Source organism: Conger conger, chromosome 2 (assembly GCF_963514075.1).
Source record: "Conger conger chromosome 2, fConCon1.1, whole genome shotgun sequence".
Lineage (NCBI taxonomy): Eukaryota > Metazoa > Chordata > Actinopteri > Anguilliformes > Congridae > Conger > Conger conger.
Window position 1 is genome coordinate 58,739,167 of NC_083761.1, and position 23,514 is coordinate 58,762,680.

Here is a 23,514-nt window from a genome sequence, read left to right on the forward strand (position 1 = left end):
TTAGATACCAAAATGCATTTGTTCTTTCATAATCTCTTGTATAACACTGCACTCAGATGGCTCTCTCTTTCTTTTGTTCATTTATTAATTTATTTAAAGTGTGTTTGGTTGACTTTAAAAGAACAGTTTTGGGAATAATGATTGATCTTTTATTTTTGCTATTTTGTGACTTTTGTTGATTAATGGATACTGATGAAAAAGCAGAAAGTAAATATTTTGGTGAACAGAGATAAGGCTCTGTGATTTATTGTTTTGTTCAGCCGATACTCGGCGATCTCAGGCCGGGCATAATGGAAGATTTTAAGTGAAAAGAAATTCAGACAAGCATGTTCAAGCTCTGAAAAGAAGCACAAACACAGGGTGTTGTTGTCATGGCTTTTAAATGAGCTTTTATTAGTGCTAATATTCTCTTTACAACTTCTTTTAAGTAAATTAAAAGGTGTGCTTTTCTACTGCATTTATTAAAACTAAATTGCTGGCGTAGTTGAGAAGTCACATGGGTGATGTCACTGGCCTGTTGTGCTATGGGGGCCTATGATTGGTGTGCTGTGTCGCTGATTCGATAACAGTCTTCATACAACACAGAGCAGCAGCTTGATTTGATGGGTAATGAGACAATATCACAGCTTGTCCTTTTTATTTGAACACAGTGAGGCCTCTGCAGAGCTCTTCGCCCTCAATTGAGGTGAGGAAAAGGTCTGGTCAGATCAGCTCGTAGATGGCAGTGACCGTGAGATGGGAGAAATGGCTTGGTATAGATTTAAAATCTCGAAAAACAGACCCGTCGAACAAACAAAGCTCATAATCCTACAGACTCTGCCTTTTCCGATAACCACAAACATATACAGAACCTCTTGGAAGTAATTATTTCTAATGAAGTAGATCTGATCTCAAAAATGGTACATTCCAACTATTTTGTTTAACAGCAAACATAACATTAGCTTTACAAAATGGCAGGTACACAGCTAACAGATAACAGCACCGCAAGTGTTGGAAAACCAATGGGTGTGACTTTTGAAAGAAATACAGTAATGTGCGTGAGACTTATGCGGATGGTCACTGTCCATGAACATGAATGTTTATAAATGAAATGCCCTAGGGCTTGCAGGCTCAATGGGCCTATCCAAAAAAGGTCTGAAACTATAGTCCAGATATTTCTAATGAAGTTGGGGACACTGATTAGAATCTCGAGGGACAGAAAGACAAATGTCACTGAATTTATACCAATTCTAAATGGCCTGAACAGAAATGATTTCTAAGCATGTCATTATTTAGCTATAGAAAATGAGCTATGCTTGCAAAATATTTATCATGTGAATTTAAATCGAGCAAGTCAAAGCCCTTGTATGTTCAAGTAATAAAATAAAACAGAAGCCCTTAGATAAAACATGAGCTAAAATCACATTAAATAACTAACTGTGCCACTGTCTCTTTATGAACCATACCAGTGGGATAAATACCATGTAGGTATGTGTGTGTGTGGGGGGGGATCTTGCAACTGAATCATGATGATACCCTGGCACTTCTTTTATCACACAGTAAATAACAGTATAATAATATGAATTATACAAATGCTTTCAAAAGGCCTTCATTAGCAGATCAGTGTATTCTTGCTTGCTGTGCTGTCAAGACAAACTTGGTGCCATTTTATAAAGTTGTCTTGTACTGCTGTCGAACACTCCTGACAGCTTCAGTTTGAAAACACACACCACATAGGATACAGTGAATGCACTCATAATACTGACTGCCAGGTTTAAAGTATGTGCATTGAGCCTTCGTTCATTTTGGTGCTGAACTCCCTAAAGGTGGACTGCTGTACAGTTTTACTGTACTTGCTGTACTTTGGGTGAACCTGTGCCTCTTGTATTTGGGATGCAATGAATAGAAACCAGCTGAAATACTCCCCTGTTGGGAATGATGGTTGTCTGACCAGTAGACAACCTAACCCACATGATAGAATTTCAACAGGCTGGGAAACACACGCAGCCTGATTGAGATCATGGCACTGCAGCGAAGTCACACTCCTCGCTCGGGCAAGTCCAGACGTACACAGAGGTTACCAAGTGAATGTCACCAAGTGAATGTCTGAAACCAACATTTCTGCTCTCTGCATATTTTCTGTCTTTCTTTGGAGAGCATTGATGAATTTTCAGCACTGATGTGGACATAGGATTGGCTACTTGGGTGAAATTTCGCACTGGATTGGCTGGCTGACACCAAAGGTTGTGGAGCCACAACACCAGGAAGAGGAGCTGAGGCATTTAACTTCCTGAAAACATTCCACACTGACAGGACAAAGCGCATTTGTTTGAGACGATTAAAAAAGGTTACACACTCCTATCCGCTACTCCAATTTGAGGTGTCAGGTGCAGTATATTTTTGTTGAATGCAAACAGTGGCATTTGCCTTTGTAATTGGCTGGTATTCAGACTATGACATGGGAACAAATGGGGATCTTGGGTACCTTAGATTTTAGTGCAGCATATTCCACAGTACTGTTCTGTAACACAAAGGCTGATAACAAAATTAGTTGAAAGAAATGCTTTAAAAATTGTGATCTGCAGCAATGTCTAGCATTTGATACCATTGATTTGTATAATAAAATTCTGTAAGTATGAGGGTATCTTCCTTTTATCTTCCATGGATATACATGTGACTAATTAGATTTCAGAGACTTTTAAAATATTCTTTCTGATATACATGAATATTTAAGAGAAAATGGTGGATGCTCATATTTACTTAACTAGTAGGCCTATGTGCACCCAAGTGAACATTTTGCAAGGGAGTAAAAAAAGACAGCTGGGTGTAATGCTGCTATACACCATATGGCAGTGGCCAAAGTTTGCACATACATTATCTGGGAATTTGAAAAAGAATACAGAATTACTTAGAATAAATACCCTCACATGTTCAAACAATGTCATATAACATGCACTTCTACTTTCAGTGGGAGGATTTTTAGTGGTTAGGCTAATCTTTTAGTGTTTTCTTACTCATTCAAGCAGGTTCTCTGAGTATCACAGAAAACAGTGCGTGTTCCGTGAGTTTCCGAGAGATTGCATTTATACACTATTCTTCAGTTACATTGTGTTTCTGTATCATGATGTTGCTGATTCCGAAGAGAATAAAATGGCTTTAACGTCTAGTCATTGGAAATACTAAAGAAAGGTTCTGCACCTTTGGTGAGGAACACAGAGCCCACAGCAGATGGAGATGCCGAAAGAAGGTGAGGACAGGAAGGAGCACAGTGAAAAGGGATGGAGGTCCCTGTAGGTGGAGGACAGCAGATGCAGCACTGTGCTGGGTGAGGTGCACAGGAGGCCACACACAGGGTGGAGATGAGAGTGGCAGAGTTTGGAGTAGAGTCCAGACCACCAGGACCAGCACTCCTGCCTTGTACAGTACAATCATCTTAGCGCCACACAAGAGGACTTGGCGGTGTTTTGGGGGGGAACAGGGGTCAGATGACCAAGGAGAGAAAACTCACTGGTCTCATACAAAATCATGAGCGTAGATATATACCCTGACCTCCTTTTATTCCTTGGTGTGCTTTTGAACCGAATGCTTCCAAACCTCCCGGGCTGTCGCAAGAGGAATGATACTTTTTTAGATGTCCTCTGTTTTCTGTGTCGAGTGCGCTATCAAAGGAAGGACTCTGGACTCTCCCAGTAGCCTGCCTTTGGGGGATATTTGATTGCAGATGGGGGTGGAAAGAAAAGAATGCAGTGACTAGAATAGACAAACAAAAGGAAGCACCAATGATCTAACAATTATTCTATATATTTATAAGTGTTATAGAAACAAGTTCCAGCCCAGCAGGCTCCTCCCGTCTCCTGGCAGCTGAAAGGATCTCGGGAGACCTCGGCCACGTTTCGGCCTCGGCGCTGCGGGTTGCGTGCCCTCTCCCCGCTCCCTCCGTCTCGGTCTCCCCTCACACAGGCGTGGTCCGCCTGTTGGCCGGGTTACTGTGCAGGGTGTCTTTGAAGTCCTTGGGGATGGAGTTGTGCGCTTGGAGGAACTCCCTCTCGGAGTTGAGCAGCGAGCTCATGGCGGCCTTGGCGGGGTCGCGGGTGAGGGTGTACATGGAGATGTCGGCGGCCGCGGGGCCGGGGAAGGCCTTGCCCATGGGGGAGGGGTCGCGGGAGCGCGGCTCGCTGGAGCGGCAGGAGGAGCGCCGGCGGAAGCGGTAGCGGTAGCTGGGGATCCGGCCGAAGGCGGACTTCTTCAGCAGCTCGGTGCGCGACTTGGCGCGCAGCTGCCGGTGCTTCTCGATGAACATGTGCACGGCCAGCACGCCCACCATCTCCGCCATGATGAAGGACAGCGCCCCGAAGTAGAAGGACCAGCCGTACGAGTAGCTCTTCTTCGAGTCGCTCTGCCCCGGGTCCCCAGAGTTGGCCGATATGTACACGATGATGCCGATTATGTTACTCAGGCCTGGAGAAGGTGGGGAAGAGAGGGAGAGCGGGGGTTTACACCATGCAGCTGACCCCTTGGACATCCCTGCTGAAAAAAACAGCTCAAGCTAGGTTTTTTTGGAACAGGTGGGAGCTGGTTGACCAGTTCAGACAAGCTACGAGCACTAGCTGGTTGATCAGCTCATATCCAGCTAGACCAGCTTATGACCAGCTTGGCCAGCTCAATTTCCCAGCTGGTATAGCTGGCATAGCTGGATTTTACAGCAGGGATCAGAAAAACACATCATACCAGTCATGCAAAGAAAACAATGAACTGGACATTGTAACTCTGTTTAAATATAATATACTATTGCACATATACTATATAGTCATGGATTTGTCAAGTGAGTAAGGACAGACAAGGTCTGAGGTGAAATATGGATGACTTTCCCATGAGAACTGACCACTAATATAGCAGACAGTGGACAGTGAAGGACCAGTGCATTTTGCACTGTCGACTAATTGACTAAATGTTTTCTCAAGTTACATGCTGTTTCAGCATAATGGGATTGCAGTCAAATACATCCCTTTATTCCAACTGTCTATTGCATGCTGTTAGTGCTAGTGTTTCATCAAAATGGAGGGAAGACTTTTCCCGCCTGCCACCCCAATCATGGGCAAAATTCCACCAACGAGAGAAATGCAAGGCTTTTACTGCATGTGATTGCTTTGTATTTCACAAATTTGTTGTTAATTACCATCCATTTGAGGCTTTTGCTAATCACCCAATTTTAATTCTGTAATTGACATGTTTTGGCGAACTGGGAGGAGTGTATCATCAACACACTGGGGGATGCATGTTCATTACACAGTCACAGGGCATGACATTTGAAGATGTTGCAGCATCAGGATAAAATACTTGTCGAGAATGCTTCCTTAAAGATGTTTTTTGCATGTGTACCCAAGGTCTTTTATGCTGGTTTTCTGTTGACTTATTAGCTGTGAAATGGTTAGCCAGGGTCAAATATACATTATTAGGATCTTAAGGCAATACATACTGTATATAAATGATATGTAGAAATACTCCATATATGTATTTTTTTTTTCTAATCCAAACACTATAAATAATATATGTTATTAATGATTGCCATTTATGTCTGCTAGATCACATTGAAAAATTACATTAATTTGTGACAATATAATAGTATAATAGATATCACAGAAAGACAGAAAGTGTCATTCCTCTTTCACCAAAAGTATAAAACAGGCCAATTTGATCCAAACTGAAGGGTGAAAGAACAATTCAATGAGAAGTTTTTGGGTAACTTTGAATGACTTCAAAGTCTTTGTTTTTTTGCTTGGTGCAGGGATATTTTAAATAACACTTGGAGCTCATATTCATTCCTTCAGAACAAATAAGTAGTGTCAGTGAAGATGGGACATGGATATTGAAAACATTTCTTTCATACATCACTCCCCGAAGAGTGTTTCTCACCAGCAGACACAAAGAAGATCCCGGCGCTGAGAATAACATTGTGCCGGCTCTTGTAGAACTCGCTGGCTGCCACACACAGCCCCCCCATGAACAGCAACCCCACACTCAGTATGGGGAAGATGCTGGACGCCCTCACCGCACCTGTAGGACACACACTGTATTACACACCTCTGATCAGTAGCAGCCATGCCATTATCAGTGGTAACTGTGGTTACTTCGTAACACAGATGCATGAGCATTGAGGAAATGAGTCAGTTGTAAGTTGATGTTCCTTGATTAGATTATTTATACTTACGTGGCACCTCAAAGATTGTGTATGTATGTTATTTGTAATGTTTTCACCATCTTGGTTGCTGTGAAGCCATTGATGAAGTAAGGGCGGCCTGTAGCGTAGTGGTTAAGGTAAATGACTGGGACACGCAAGGTCAGTGGTTCTAATCCCGGTGTAGCCACAATAAGATCCGCACAGCCGTTGGGTCCTTGAGCAAGGCCCTTAACCCTGCATTGCTCCAGGAGAGGATTGTCTCCTGCTTAGTCTAATCAACTGTATGTTGCTCTGGATAAGAGCGTCTGCCAAATGCCAGTAATGTAATAATTACCAGAATGTATGAACAAGTTAACACCAAAATATGTTTTTTCAAGTGCTAAATGAGCTTCATTCATTTTTGCTAAGGTCGCTGTGCATCATTGATGCTAAGCTAGCAAGCCACAAGCTAACCACAGGCTAGCTAGCCACAGCACTGTGTACCATACCTAACATTATACAATGGATAGGTCCGGTCCTTTGTCTCTATTGGTCAGTTTGTGTTCCAGCCGTGTCAATATCCATGATATGAACATGGCTAAATGGAATGGTCGCACATCTTGTAATATTACTCCGCGTTATCTACTATTTATCATTTAGCCGCAAGTAACCTTACGTTACCAAAGTAAAATACAATGAGTGATTTTAAAGTGATTTTGACCTTCTAGGGGATTTGGAAAGGAGTACGAACAAAGAAAATAACTAACAACTAAGGCAACATCCTTGGATCGAAATACCAGCAAGACCGCCAAACCGGCGAAGCAAATTATGACTTGGTCATAAAGACTCTATGAGTTATTTCAAGAACTGTACGTTTTCTGACAGTGTCCAGATAAACGTCTACAACAAAGAGAAATTACTTGTGTGCCAGTGTCGTCAGTTGTAACTTAAGCAAGCTAGCTAGCTAACATTAGTGCAGTAGGGATACATTATTTATTGCAAGTAGCCATTGCCAATACCATTGCTTGGGAACCAATAAACTACTGTTCAGAGGAACAATACATTTACCATAAAACAGTATTCCATTAAAAATACATTCATTTAAAGTTTGTCTTGTCTTTCTTTTGTAAAATTTAGAAAGATAAATGAGGTAAACGTTGTATAAAAGCGTTATGGAACTTGAACCTGTGGTATCGTGGATATTGGCACAGCTAGAGGATGTAACGACCACAGGTTCTCATTCCATAACGCTTAAATGTGCAGTCAAGGGATTGTGAAGCTCACTCTTTACTCTTCAGTATCCTCTCAAGGAAGTTGACGGGGCACCCATACAAAAAGACATGTAGTACAAAAGGGCTTGATTGCAAAGCAGTTGGTAATGTGACTGAAAATGTGCCAGTGTCCTTCCATACAGTACAGCATGGCCTCACCTTTGTGCATATTGATCAAGGAATAACCTTAAATTATCTCAACAAAATAATTTGCATAGCAAATGACCTTATTGCACAGCTTATCTTTGACATTTTGTCTCCTTTACACATCTAGACATTAAAACTCATTTATGAATACTCCTGGGATTTTGGCCCGACTCTAAACTGTAGCACAGCTATCCTCTCTGAATGTATTTTAACCCTGACCTCAGCTTGTTCTGGGAGGTAAAGTAGTGGTTGGGATCTTCTCTTCCCAGAGGCATTGATCTTAGCTGTGAGTAAGTCAGGCTTCACAGATTACCCACAGTGCAGCAGAGCGCATCTGAGCCCAGTTCCACACGCACACGCCTCGCTCTAATTAGCTCCAGACCACTTGGAGCAGAAGAAACTGCACTAGCCGCACATGAGGCATCTCCAATTCAGTGATCCGACAACGGCAATCTCAGTCAGATCAAAAGCAAAACAGCCTGATGCAAACAGGACACCGACCATAGAATTGACACTTCAGATGATGGTGATCAATATATGCAGCTGTACTGATTCTCCTTGCGACCGTGTGATGGACCTGTGTGTTGTGTGTTACTAAGTGCTGCTTGATGTTTGAGGATCTGTCACGATACTCAAGAAACTTTTCAGTTAATTTCAACTTGAAATTGTTAATTTAATCAGAAATCAAGAGAAAGTGTCATCTCGAAAAGATTAAGAGCTATCACAATCAACACATGATCAAAACTCTGTACTGGTTCACCAAGCACTCAATTACAGTGAAATCTTGCAAACTGCTTATGGAATATTACATCAGAAAGGAAGATAGTCATGCATATGTGGATGGAACATACAACCTCACCAGGAAAAATGAAAAATGACAATGAAAGCGGGACCAGTGGTTATTACTGATGTGGTTGTAACGTAACTGCTACCCTTATTGAAAAAAGGTAGACCTTTGATGGAGAATGAGATAAAAGACAACCTTAACTCACTCTGCGATAATAAATTCCTCATAGGGATGCAAGTGGAAATTATCATTCATAGGCATCATCAATTCACTTTGTATCTGGCCTTCTACGAGGCTGGTTATGTCTATTGACGTACACATGGCCATTTCCATATCTAAAGTGAACAATCTTAATGCATATCATTGACAGGCTTGGTTGAGAGGCTGTACTTGAATGGCGAATGTGGACGTGCATGTCTTTGAAGGTTAACACTTCCACTCTGTCTGGGAAAGAGCAGCCACATGATTGTTATTCAGACGTGCCTCCTCTCTCCTGGGGTCGCGGAAGATTCTCACCTTCTCATCCGCCCCTTATCTCTTCTCCTCCGCACCCCTCCGCCTCCCTCTCCACCTCTCCCTCTCTTTCTTTCCTTATTATGTTTTTCTCTTTTGAGGATAAGCACGGCCTCCCATGGTGCACTTCATTAATAAATCGGACCCTGGGGGGAGATTAAATATTCCTCCGTCTCCTTGTATCCGTGCTGTTGGGAATGTATCACTGGCCAAACAGCCCTTGATTACATATTGAAATTGCAGGTCTCCATTAGGGGGACACGGATAGCCGGCGTGCTGTGAGGGAGGAGTGATTACGGCGTCTTAGGCAAGGCGGGGCTCTTAGCGGAGCCGCAGCCAAGCGGAGAGTGGCTATCGCTCAGGCTTCCCGCCGCGTCGTGCGAGCGGAGCCGACCGTGCTCCCAGCGCGTTCCCGCAACCAGCCGGAAGCGCTTCAGTGACGGTGCTCGCGAATCTAGCTGTCGCGCAGACGCAACTGAATGGCCTCCATGCCAACACGTCTTGTGCCTCTATAGTAAATACATAAGAATGTGTACAGCAGTAGGGATGTGGAATGGGTTGGGGGATGTACTGTATGTTCAACCTCTCGAATTTGCCTCTTGTGTCGTTGACGGGGACTGCTGAGCTCACCCTCAGTTCTGCCCTGCATGTATACTGTGTATCTACTGGACACAGTGAAATCATGGTTGTCAGTCTCTCTCTCTCTCTGCTGCCAGTGCGCTCTGAGCAGAGAGACCCAAAGAAAACAGATCAAAAGAGACAGAGTCCCTCCATCCTGCAGCACCGTTGGCGAGATGAGTCTGGGAAGCGGTCCAAATGTACCCCGTCCATTTTCCATCACAATCACAATACATTATAATCAGAGTTATTTTGAAAATGACTGTGTCCGTATTTGCTGTCTATGCCCGTGTGCTCGGAGGAGTAAAAGCCAAAATGTATTTTTTATCCAGTTTTTTTTGGTATTGACAATTCACAATTCACAGTTCTCTTCCATTATTTTTCTTGTTACATTACATTACATTACATTACATTACATTGTGTTCTTGTCCCGTTTGTTTTTGGCAACTGAACATGGTTCTGGTATGTGCACAGAGGTTGCCCTTGTAGGTTGCATGAAATGGTGCTAAGTGAGTCTGATGCTCACCGAGTGGTGCTGTATTTTGACACACAGCTGGGCCAGATGTCTCCAGTGACCACATGTACTGGTGTGCAGTGGTTGTAGTTCTGGACTCTTTACTTTAAGCACCTTACTATACTATTACCCCTGTGGTATAAATGGATTTAATAAATGAAATAGAAAATATTGATATTGCAACCATTTGACAAAGTTGCAATCTATATTTTGTTATATTCATTGACATATGCTGAGTAAGAAACAATTAAAGTGGCATCAGTACTGAATTCCATCTCAAACAGGGACCAGAACACAAACTGTATACATACATTACAGGGTGTGACAAAACAATGCAAATATTTAAATAAATCTCAATTACAAACACACCGACACAGATGAGTCACATTAAGTTTAATGCCAAATAGCAGCCTGTAGCGTAATGGTTAAGGTAAATGACTGGGACACGCAAGGTCGGTGGTTCTAATCCCGGTGTAGCCACGATAAGATCTGCACAGCCGTTGGGCCCTTGAGCAAGGCCCTTAACCCTGCATTGCTCCAGGGGAGGATTGTCTCCTGCTCCTGTACGTCGCTCTGGATAAGAGCGTCTGCCAAATGCCAATAATGTAATGTAATGTAAAAAATAGCAATACGTGCTATCTACTGTATAAAAGGTCTGACAATCAGGTTGGTATGTGAGTTTCCAAAGTAATATAAGGCTAACTAACAGAGTCGCAAGAGGCCAAATAGTCAGTGCCTGAATTGGAGGTGCATTGGTCCCTTAAAAATACTATAAAATGATTTGATGTGTCAAGGGGAGCAGTGTCAAAAATTATGGTAACATTTCCCAAACACAAACTGCATCGACAAAGAGGAACAGTGGTAAAAGTTCACCGACAGGAAAAGAATGTCAGACGATAGCTGCTAAACACCAGAAAACAATGGTTTCCAAATTACCTCCTCAAAATAGCCACAGAATTGAATCAACACCTCTGTGACCCAGTCTCAACAAAAGCTGTATGTCATGAGCTTCACAAAGCTTGTATTTTGCAGGAAACTGCTTGTTTCCAAGGCCAAGCACAAAGATGCATAAACTGGTGTAAGGAGCTCAACACCTGGACCTATGAGCAAAATAATATGGTCAGATAAGTTGTCTTTTACTTTTTCCTACATCTGGACAGGTTTACACTCAAAGAAAGCCAAAAGATGCCCTGAATGACTGTTGGCAGCTGGTAAACATGGTGGTGGATCTGTAATGGGATGGGAGTCATTGGGTCTGATGATAGCTCTGCATGGTTGTATAACGGCCAATAGCCATTTTAATAGAGGAGGTGCACCCCATGGTGCAAACACTTTTCTCTCATGATGTCCTCACATTCCAAGATGATATTTCCCACATACACACTACAATACAAATTGTATTGACTGGTTTCATAACACCAGGATGAACTCAAATGTCTTCTTTGCCTCCATAATCACCAGATCAAAACATTATTGAACCGTTATGGGAAGTTCTGGTGTGCTGAGTGTGAAGTAGATTTCCATGTTCTTTCTCCTTCAAAGAACTGGAGTCTTTCCTTCTTGGAAGGAAGGAAGTTCAGAACTTGAATGATAGCATTCTTAGAGGAACTGAACCACTGTACATACACACACACACACACACACACAGAAGATGAATGGGAGAATGAATCCGGAAAACACAAAGGAATTGGAATATTCATCTAATAGCACAGATGGCACTTACTGGAACTTCTGACAGTACTACCTTTAGTGCATGTGGGTCACAGAGAGAGCGACTCATATTACAGCACAGCACAGCACTTGCAACTGAGCTGTTAAAGCAGGCTTCACTAAAAATGACTTTATCATGCCATGTAAAAAAACAGAAGCTGAAGTGTAACTGAGAGGATGTAGTGTGCTATGACCTTGTCATAATTGCTTATGTGGCAGAGGCATCCATGGCATATTGATAACATGTATATCATGTCTGATACTTTTCCCCCATTTTGTCCTTAAGACAAATCCTATCGTGCAGGGATCATCAAATCTGGCCCTTGAATCAAAATCCAGTCCCGGTCTTTTCTCCTGGCTAATTAACTGAGCCACTAGTGCTGCTGACTGTCTTCACACCTGACTCCCAGGTAAGAGAAGGTGGAAAACCTGCAGTTCTCGGCCCTCATGGACCATAATCTGGTGATCTGTGCTGTAGTGTTTCAAGCTTCTATGGCTTGATTTGTTCTGGAATTATTTTATTTTTAGGTCGCATCTGCCTTATTATGCATCGACGATATTGTCCCATACGAGACAGATCATTTCTGGCCAAATTACAGTATGAACAATATTCAAAATGTCTTTATTATACTGTATGCTGTAAATACTTTACTGTGAGTATGTGTTAGCTGTCTAAATATTACATATAATTTGCTAAGTATTAAAACTAGCATTATTAATTGACTGTTACTTCTTTAATGTACACTACGGTAACTGGAATATTGTATTGTAATCACACCATATCTCATCAGCTGTCTTTACATCTACTAGATTTTGTTTCTTATATTGACATTTTTGGGCTGGCCATTGTGATTCACAATCAACTGCGGTTTTAATTAAACATTAAAAATGACATTATCCTATACCAGATAAATGCTCTTTGCAAAAGGGGTCAATGTATTCTTCTTGAATTTTATATTTGTTTGATTTAAGATGTCTAAATTTGGGGGAAGTGAAGTATGTGTGTGTTTTTTAAAAATAAAATCTGCAATTTTGCTACCTAGAATTGATGGAAGTGACCAATGTCTGGCAATTATTATTAATTTAATCGGTTAAGCCTTATGACAATGTTTCGTTAAAGTTGTGGATATAACCATGCAGGGCTTCAACTCAAGTTTTTGTGATTTCGCCTTTTCCAATGCTTGTTGGTGGTGATTGATTTGGTGGTCGCTAAGAAGATATGCTGGACATAAAACAGAAAACAGTTCACGATAATGATTTTTCTGACTCCATAATTAGTTATGAGCAAGCTAGTTAGTTTATACCCAGCAATTTAGCTAGCTAGGTCTGCCATGTCCAGTTCAAATGGTTAATGGATAGCTGCCTAGTTGGAATTAAATAACAAGTTATTAGCAAGATTTTGATAGGATCGTCATACAGTAGGCTACCTTGCTTTCTTTCACCTCATTTACCGGAGCTTCAGATCCCTTTATATGGGTGTGCTTTACAGAGTCTGTGTGCACTGGTCGGGAACTACATTATTATTTTAATTTCTTGTGCCTTTCTTAAATGATTGCTTGCTTGATGCCTGTTGTGTTGTGTAGCAACCAAAGCTCAGGTAAATTATCTAGAAATCACTATAGATACATTAAATCTATTTAATGGATGAGGCGGTGTCCACAATTAGGCTACCCTTACTTGGTTTTTTTCTGCGTACATTGAAAATAAATCCTGCGGGCGCCCCTGCTCAGAACCGTCACATCAGCCACCATTTTCTTATCACCGTTTGCAAAGACGGCTCCCACAGACAAAGGAAGCAGCTTCACAACCGGACTGGCTGACACCTGATCAGTCAGTGGCTGCTGGAGTGCCATGAGAAGCTGCGCTCCCAGCCGACTGAAAGCCTCCCATCCCTGGGTGGTGCTGGAGCCAATCATGCGTCACCTTGCAGGGCTGCCAGCAGAGATGGCACTGCTATTCTCCAGAATCAGAACATCGGCCCTTGTGTGACAACGTTTTCATATTCCTATCATAAATTTCTCTGCGTTTTTTAGAATGAAGGGCTCATACGAGTGTGCCATGTCAGATTCGACAAACGCACATAACTTTAGACAACTGTCCTTAATGAATATTCAGAAAGGTCCATAATAATACATTATATATGGTACTGTAGGTGGGTACTGTCGGATAGATGGCCAATGGGATTATAAGAACAAGGGATGACTTATACCTGATTGGGTAGACTGCGGTCCCTTCCTTTTTGGCAAAACATATTCTGCAGGGGGTCTACATCCTTATCAAATACTCTTTCATTCTGCGCCTATTCTGCACTCTCATCTTCAGATGGTAAAGAAAGAGTCTTGCTCCTCCTTGTCCTTAGCCTTGTCAGTAACAGCAGCTTGTAATGAGTTTAGCTGTGAGCAAATCACCAGCAGCCACTCCCAGATGGGATCACTCGGCCTCAGAGGATGCAAAGAGCTGCCCCACATGGATATTTCCTTATTTTCTGCCTGCCTGCTTTGTTAGAGATGAGGGCCAAGCCTGGATTTTAAAAGACATTTTCTGTTTACAGGTCATTCTGCGCCAATTTTAAAACTTTTTTCACTAGAAAAATAATTGAATGGAGATCAACATCATTTTTAGTTTTTGAATGGAGATAAAGATTTTCCAGGAGGCAAAGGGAAGTTAAACTGGTTGAAAACATCTAGAAAAGAAAAACTAGGCATGTTTTGTGGAAAGCCCAGTGAATTAAATTGATGAAAGATGCTGTGGGCAATTTTTCAAGTGAATATATATTTTTGCTTTTTGATTGGCCTTTTACAGACCACAATTTAAAGGTAAAAAAAAGCAAAATATGAATTCATGTTATTGTAGCACCTGCAAGCTAATGAAATGGGAAGTAGAATATAGAGGCACACATGATCCCTAAATCTCTGCTCCACTATGTGTGTAGGCCATATATGGCTTACAGCCAGGTCACATCACCCCAAACCCAGCTCACACAACACTGCAACTGACATGCTGTGACATCAGTGACATGCCACAACACACAGGGAAGGGAGGGGCTCTCTCGAGACCAGAGGTCATGTGCTTTTCAAGAAATATGCTGGAGAAAAGTATGTCACTTAAAACAGAGAAAATAGATCTCAATTGAAATTTTTGTAAAAGTCAGCTATTACATAAATATTCCGTACGTCAGAGGAATGTAATATGGGTCCTTGAGGGCTACTGCTATATTTGTCACTGAGCTAACTTCATGATATGCTTGATTGGATGTATGTTCAGTTGCTGACCAATTTAAAGGTACAGACAGAGAATGGTGAAAATGGCAGTGGTTCTTTTTCTAATACTGCTAAATTTTAGAAGCATCAAAAGATTGCTTGGGTCTATGAGTGACATAAGAGAACTTGGAGCTTTCAGCAATGGTGGTCCCGACCTGTCGTATGGATCATGTAAACTTAGCCAGCTGTTTTCCAATGCAAACTTCTCCAAAACAAATTGGCTAATGGTATATAACATTACGTATTTTGAAGTTTGAATACACACACATATAGGCAATATAAAAATGGAAAAAAATAAACTTTATAATTAAAAATGAAAACCCTCATCAGACTCTCACCTAGGTACATCAAATTCCCATGCACTGCCATCGAACATCAAAGTACAACTTAAGGGTGCCATTTGTGGATTTACAAACATCATATGAACAATAGACAGTAGCCTACACATGTAGTTTACACATTAAAGCACCTTTGCCTTTGCAATTCCCCTTCCGCAACTACAACATCCAAATTATTAACCTCCAAATTATATGAGATGCAAAATACAACCTGCTACATGTCGTTGCTCAATGGCCTGGAAGAGTGCACAACTAATTCTTGCTGCAAAATAGTGACGTTGGGAGGCGTCAATCTCAAGGTGCTCATGGAGATGGGTGGCTTATTCGTAATCACTTGTTAACTATTAATTTTAGCCATATCAAATATTTTAGTGAACCGAAGAACAGATTTTCACATCAAACCATTTCTTAATTACAGGGACAGTACGAGCATCAGGTGGAACTGCATTAACAGCATTAGTCATTTTATCCCTGCCTTGGCTTTTTTTTGCAAGTCCCTTAATTCCACTGATGACACTGCAAAAAAACTTTTTCTTATTCTGAGATGCCATTGTTATGAATGACTTCAAATGGGGTTTTCACGCCGAGCCTTATATGGCATTTTTTGGGTTAATTAAGCTAATACACAATTTTCATGAATGCGCACTCATTGACGAACATTCAGGGTTATAAAGATACGATAAGAATATGGAAATGTTCTTGCATACAAATTTTACATTCAAAAGCTGCATATTGCCACCCAGTACATGGATGTCTGGACTGCAAAATTCAGTGAAGTTTCACTTCAGCTACACCTTTTCTGTCGATTACCACATAATTAGGTATAGTAAAGGTGTGTGTGTGTGCGTGTGTGTGCGTGTGAGTGTGTGTGTCTGCGTGCGTGTATGTGTTCCTGCAGGAGGGGGCCGACACACTCACGCAGTAGGTACTCGGCTGCGTCCTGCTCATAGTCCGCGTCCTCCAGAAAGTGGTCGATTTTCTTGCAGACTCCTCTGAATGTTCCTGTGGCGATGAAAGAACACAGACGCACACAGCTGCTGTTAGCCTCCCGCTGTGCGCTCAGAGTCGGAGGGGGCTCAGCGTTTCGGGAGCGCGGTGCTGCCAGGTGGTAGCCGAAATAAAGCACTGCATTCATAATCAACCCCGTGTGGAAGGGAGGCTGCTTCAGCCCCGAGACGGAGGTACGTTTCGTCTTTCAGCCTCCCCGCGATGTAAGCCCATGTCCCCCGAATGAGCACACGTGAGTGTGGATGTGCTTTTGTGTGCATGTGCATTTTTTCCATGTGTGTATCTGTGTATGCATGCAGAATATAGAATAGCAGTCACTTTATTTAATTGAGCACATTCCTGAAGAGCAAAAAGCGCATACACTCTGACATAGTCAGGAGATAATGACAAATTAAAAAAAGAACATTCCTGTCCTCAGGCTTAATATGTGACACCCTACATGTGCAGTACATTCTTTTTTCATTTCCCCCGACAGTTCCGTCATCAAACCTTTTCAGTTTCTGACAGCCAATCAAATCTGTGTTGCTGAGCCCGAGTTGGTTGTAAATTGCATCAATTGCCATTTTAAAGAAGGGTGTATCGCTATAGTTTTATGCCCACTGGTAGTGGAATAATGATGCAACTACTCAGTATTGTTCATCAAAGGAATTAAAGATCATGGCATGCAATACAAGTCCATGGAGTACATATCTCTGTCATGGCAGCATGGTACTGTCAACAGGGTGACAGAAGAATAATAGCCCATTGTATGGCAAACCAAACTGTAACCCATATCTGCCATCATTGTGTGTGAGGCAATGTCACAGTTTTGAAAAATAATTACTCCAGATGTGGAGAAGGTTTTTTTCCATTTATGGCAATGGGCATGAACATGACACAACACAGAGTCGAAACTAAACAGTAGAAAGACAAGCACACCAACCAATAGACACCATTCATCCATTAGTCAAAAATCTAAAACTGTAATCTCTCATGTATATAAGTATTCAGACCCTTTGCTGTGGCAAATTGTGGTCAGGTGCATCCTGATTGCTTTAATTATCCTTGTGATCTGGCCAAACTGAGTAACTGGGCAAGAAGGGCCTTGGTCAGGGAGGTGACCAAGAATGCAACAGTCACTCTTACAGAGCTTTGTAAGTCCTCTGCAGAAATGGGAGAACCTGCCGGAAGGACGGCCATCTCAGCAGCACTCCATCAATAAGGTTTTATGGTAGAGCGGCTACCATAATGCCCAGACTCACAGTAAACCACATAGAACATCTGTGGAGAGATACCTGAAGATAGCAGTTCACAGTCACTTCCCATCCAATCTGACAGGGCTTGAGATGATCTGACAGGAAGAATGGGATAAACTGCCCAAATCCAGGTGTGCAAAGCTTGAAGAAATGACTGAATTAAGGGTCTGAATAGTTTTTAGTTGAAAAATTGTAATAACATGATAAGTAATAACATCTGAAAACATGTGTTTACTTTATCCTTATGGGTTATTGAGTGTAGATTGATGGGCAACAATGGCAATTTGATCCATAAAGTGTACAAAAAGTGAAGGGGTCTGAGTACTTTCTGAAGCCACTGTATATAAATCCTTATATAAATCCAACCTTTACACACATTTCCAATAAAACATCAACTGGATGTGATGATTCTCCCCTCTTACATTACATTTGAACAAAATGCATATTACTGGTATAAGAATAAATTATGCACATAGGACAGAAGATAGAAATGCAAAAGATACATAATGTAAATGTCCATTAAAAAGATACATTTACACAGACTATCACCAACAAGACAGAATCTAAGGGAAAGATAATGCACTAATAGGCAAATAAGAAAGAATTTTTAAAACCCTTCTTATGTCCATATACATAAGCTACTGTAGCTTTTAATATATTAATGTACACTCAGTGAGCACTTTATTAGGTATTCATTAGACTTAGTTTTTTAAATTATTGGTCTTCTGCTGCTGTAGCCTATCCACTTAGAGGTTTGTTGTGTGTTCAGAGATGTTCTTCTGCATACCACTGTTGTAATGTGTGGTCATTTGCGTTACTGTCACCTTCCTGCCCTTCTCCTCTGACCTCTCTGTCATTAACAAGGTATTTTTGCCCGCAGAACTTCTGCTCAATGCTTGGTTTTTCACACCATTCTGAGTAAACACTAGAGACTGTTGTATGTGGAAATCACAGGGGATCAGCAGTTTCTGAGATACTCAAACCACAATGTCTTGCACCAATAATCATTCCACGGTCAAATTCACGCACTGTAGATCACATTTTTCACCATTCTGATGGTTGATGTGAACATTTACTGAAGCTCCTGAACTGTATCAGTGTGATTTTATGCATTGCACTGCTGCCACAGGATTGGCTGATTAGATAATCACATGAATACGTAGGTATTATTCATAATAAATTGCTCACAGAGTGTATATTAATTGTTGCTTTTCTACATTATACCAAATGTTTAACGATTCTTTTTGTTTCACCGCAAGGTCAAATTCTATGTTCACAGGAAGTCAAACAGTAAAAATGGTTATGCTGTACTGATGCATATTAAATATTTAAGATTGCATTAAAGAAACATACATGCTCAATTTAGTTCTTCCTCCATCTTATGGAAGCCCTGAGCTTATAATATAAAGAGAAAAATGTGCTGCTAAGAGAAGCATCTCTGTGAGCTAATCTCCAAACCGTAACGTCTACATGTTCATTAAATGCTCAAAAGCTGTGAAGACTGCTGCCTAGCACTAATCAGCTCCCTCTCGGATAGCGCCAGCTGATTGAGGTGGGAGAGCGCAAGGAAGAAAATAATAATAATCTCTTTAACATGTTCATCCTTCAGAGGTTGAAATGAGCCTAGTAAGGTCTGGATGAATGTTGGGCTGCTGAGATTATCCTCTCTGGACAGTGGAGCGAAACTCTGGCTGCTGGTGGTTTTCCAGCAGAAATGCAAAAGGTCAGGGACATTTTACTTGGGGTTTTTGTTGATAGGGATTTTTGCATTCTGAAAATAATAGTCATTGGCACATAATGAGACATGACATGTACAGAAGAACCCACAGTGTGAGCCCATTGAGTTCTAGCCCAGGTATACCCACTCACGTGCATGTCCACAGACACAGAATTTAAACTCGGGACTTGGGGGGCAGGGAGGATAGAAAGTGAAATGGGCAGAGAGGTACAGACTGCCCAGACGGAAACGTATAATGGCGAGAGCACTAATAAAATCTTTCCAAGGCAAAATGTTAGTAATGGTGGCTTGAGACAGCAGGGAGTGGGGGGACAGGAGAGGATGTGAAGAAGCAACCGACTGAAATGCCTTTGTTTAAATGCTAGAAGTATTTTATTTATTTATTTGGAACTTGAGGCTGTTATTATTTGTGGGGGCTATGACATTGTTGGGATTACAGAGACATGGCTTGGGGATGAAGATGGGGATGAATATAATAAGTTTATTAGGAAGGACAGATCCAGTAAGAGAGGTGGGGGTGTGGCTGTTTATGTAAGAGAAAATCTTAATGTGCAAAAGATTCCAGAAATTGACCAACTTCCAGAAATTGACCTTGTCAGGGAGGTAAGACTATTATCATGGGAGCCTTCTATTACCCAAATATTAATGGGAATTTGTGAAGAGGGAAAAAGTGAAGAGGAATTTTTAGATTATATAAATTACCTTTTTCTGACACAGTATGTCAGTTTGCTTACAAGAGGGCATATTGTAGATCTGGTGTTATGTAATGATTCTGACAGAATTTGCAGTATAGAGGTAATGGAACCACTCATTCCACAAAAAATTTTACTGTATTTTGGTAAATTAAGAGGGGCTGCTCTTAGTCCAGGATTTATGTATGTAATGTTTAAGCAATGTAGACTGGGAGCAAGTTATGGTTTGCAGGACTGTGAATGAAAAGGGTTGTACTTGATGCGTAGTGTAAATATTCAATACTCAAACTGTCTTAGCTGATATTGAGATAGGGGATAAAGAAATACTAGTTAAATTACATAAAATAAAGACAAATGAGGCAGCAGGCCCCGATGGCATATTCCCAAGGGTACTGATCAATAGCTGACCAAAGCCTTTCAGGTTCTAGTCAATGTACGGTAGCAGTAAAAAAGGCCAACAGGATGCTAGGATACACAGCCAAGAGTATTGAGTATAAATGGAAGGAAGTTATATTCACCTTATACAATACTCTTATTGGACCACACTTGGAGCACTGTGTGCAGTTCTGGGGATTGTACTATAAGAAAGATATAGAGCCGCTGGAAAAGGTTCAGAGAAGGGCAACCAAATTGATGCCATGTATACAAGATAAGAGTTAAGATGCTTAATCACTTTAAGCTTAGTAAAAGGAGACTTAATTTTTCATGATTTCATTGAATCTTTTAAATGAATTAAAGGGAGTAACAAAGTGAACTATAGCCGATTCTTCGGGAGTTCGGTTAGCAGAATGAGAGGGCACAAATGGAAATTGGCAAAGGATAAATTCTGCACAGGTATTAGGAAGTATTTTACACAGAGAGTGATCATTCCGTGGAATAGATTGCCATGGCATGGCAGTAAGAGCAGTCGTCTGGCAGTCGGAGGGTTGCCGGTTCGATCCCCCGCCCGGGCTGTGTTGAAGTGTCCCTGAGCAAGACACCAAACCCCCAAATGCTCCTGACGAGCTGGTTGGCGCCTTGCATGGCAGCCAATTGCCGTCGGTGTGTGTATGAATGGGTGAATGAGAAGCATCAATTATACAGCGCTTTGGATAAAGGCGCTATATAAATGCCAACCATTTACCATTTACTATGTAGTGGAGGCAGAAACACTGGGGGTTTTCAAGACCAGGCTTGATACTGTGTTAGATACTATTTAGCTTTAGGTTAACTAAGCAGTCGATACACTTAATGGTAGGAAAAGGTGAGCATTGCTGGGTTGAATGGCCTGTTCTAGTCATTATGTTATATTAAAAGCCTACACCATTTTGGATGACAGCACAGCTCAGGTTATGAGTTAGCTAGCCTTTATGGGCCTGAACCTGGCTTGTCATATGAGTGATGAACTTGCATTTCATCCCATTATGTGTCCCATTAAGTGAATAAGTGAAGTCTGGTTTGAGACTAATGCACTTTAATCTAGTTTTATTTACACAGCAGTTGCTCACACAAATAGGTTAAATAAAAATGGCAAGCATATCGGCCAGCATATGGAATTACAGCTCAATCACTATTTACTTGAATGACATGTGAGAAAGGGGAATAAAGAGTTCCCAAAAAAGGCAGTCAAATTAATAATACACAAGAAAGTTGGAAAACCGCTTAGGTGCTGGTAAAAAAATATGCATTACCCTGTTGAAAACAACAGCTGAAGCTAGGTTTTGAAACAGCTGGTAGCTCGTTGACCAGTTCAGACCAGCTCTATACTCAACATGGTTTGACCATCTTAAGCTATGTGTTGAAACAGCTGGTAGCTGGTACAGTAATTTAAAGCTGGTCATTGCTGGATTTTATACCAGGGTAGGCACGTGACACAGAAAGCGGATACCTAGCTGTGGAGCATATGAGGCTCTATCTGCACTGGTGACATTGTGCTGGTGACAAGTTTCAAGAACAACCTCTCTTCCTTAGGCACCATTCACTCACACATTATTTACAAAGGTGTTGAACAAATGCAAATGTTCTCCCCCTCTGAGTACTGGTGGAGATATTATATAATATAAGTATATTATTATCAGTTTTTTTACTTCTATTGATTTTATGTATTGATTTAGAGATTATTTTACTGTTTTTAAATAATTCTAATGCAAAGCCATGACTTTCCAGGTATCAAATTCAGACTGTACTGAACCTTTGTGACATGATATTTTTTTATAAAGAATCTAATTAGGCAATAATTAGGTCTAATATGCCCATAGACACAGCTGTATATAATTATAACTGAAGAAGTGTGAGAAAAAAGTATAGGCAGAATTACTGTGTTCATTATAATAATTACCTTGTTGCAGAAATGAGAAAAGCAGATCGATCTTTAGTGTTAAACGTTAGTTGCTAATTCTGCCTGACTCCTTACACAGTATCTTATTCATATGATTCCTTCACATACCTTCTCATGTTATCTATTTATATATCTGCAGGTTTATGTATTTTTATAACCAGTCTATCCACCTTGCTCTAGGGTATACATAACATTATTAGGGTTCTATTAGGGAAGCGAACACCATGGGACTACAATCCCAAATCTTCACTCTGCAGCTTGTTCATTACATAAAACACTGCCACAATGTATATGAAATATAGAATAGAATCACCAACTCAAACACATGGAAGTCACCAACTCAAACTCAAAATGAACCCCCATGCGTAGTACGTACAGGCTCCCAATTCATGATGATGCTTTCATCAAGTTCTTTAGCATTACTTGACCATGTTCAAGAAAGGGTTCAAGAACTTACTCTGTTTCAATTACAGAAAACAGTGGACATGGATAAATTATTCAGAAGCCCAGCAATAGCTGTTTAGCATGGAGCAGCTTGATCTACATTGTGTAAGGGAGGTGAGAGAAGAACTGCAATTACTGAGCCCACCAGCCTCAAGGTCACGACTCAGTGGAACAAACAGAGCTGCCTTAACAAGGAAAAGAGGGAGCAGGAGGACAGATCAATGAGAGACATGCCACTCACTCTGTGTGTGTGTGTGTGTGTGTGTGTGTGTATGCATGTATGTGCCTGGATATGTGTACTGTACACATGAGTGCGTGTGTCCATACTGTATGCGTCTATGTGTGTGTCCCTGCGCGTGTGTGTGTGCATGTGTGTGTGTGTGTGTGTGTGTTCAGTTCAAAAAGTGACAATAGCCATAACAGAGCATCACCATTTAGAGACCTCAGCCACAGCAAATGGACATACAGAGCACAAAATGTCCCTGAATGTCAAGGAATTGTTTCCCCATACGTAAATAATGAAATAAATGAATAATCTTCACACATTGACAAAGAAGAACATACTACTAACTGTAGCAATAGCTTTCAAATTCTTATCAAACTCAACAAAAAGAACTCAAAGATAAAGATAAAAAATAAGATAAAAAGGCTATTCTTTAAAAAAATAAAATACATCTCTCCCTTGAAGCATCTTAAACTCAAGATGAAGCAGGAAAAACTTGGCCTCTAATTAAAGTAGCCCGGTAGAAGCATGTAGACACAATCACAGAAGGGCAGCAAGCAGCC

The 23,514-nt window shown here is 41.1% G+C and overlaps 1 protein-coding gene across 1 annotated transcript in view; it reads right to left on the reverse strand.

Moving 5' to 3' along the window:
* Positions 1-3,931: 3,931 nt before the first annotated feature.
* The window catches only part of LOC133122319 (voltage-dependent calcium channel gamma-3 subunit-like), a 44,964-nt gene continuing 25,381 nt past the window's right edge, over positions 3,932-23,514 (reverse strand). Inside the window, exons 2-4 of the mRNA XM_061232247.1 lie at positions 16,213-16,296; positions 5,893-6,033; positions 3,932-4,437 (exon numbers count right to left, since the gene is read on the reverse strand). Of these exons, the coding sequence (XP_061088231.1) occupies positions 3,932-4,437; positions 5,893-6,033; positions 16,213-16,296 (731 nt within the window). The remainder of the gene's footprint in view (positions 4,438-5,892; positions 6,034-16,212; positions 16,297-23,514) is intronic.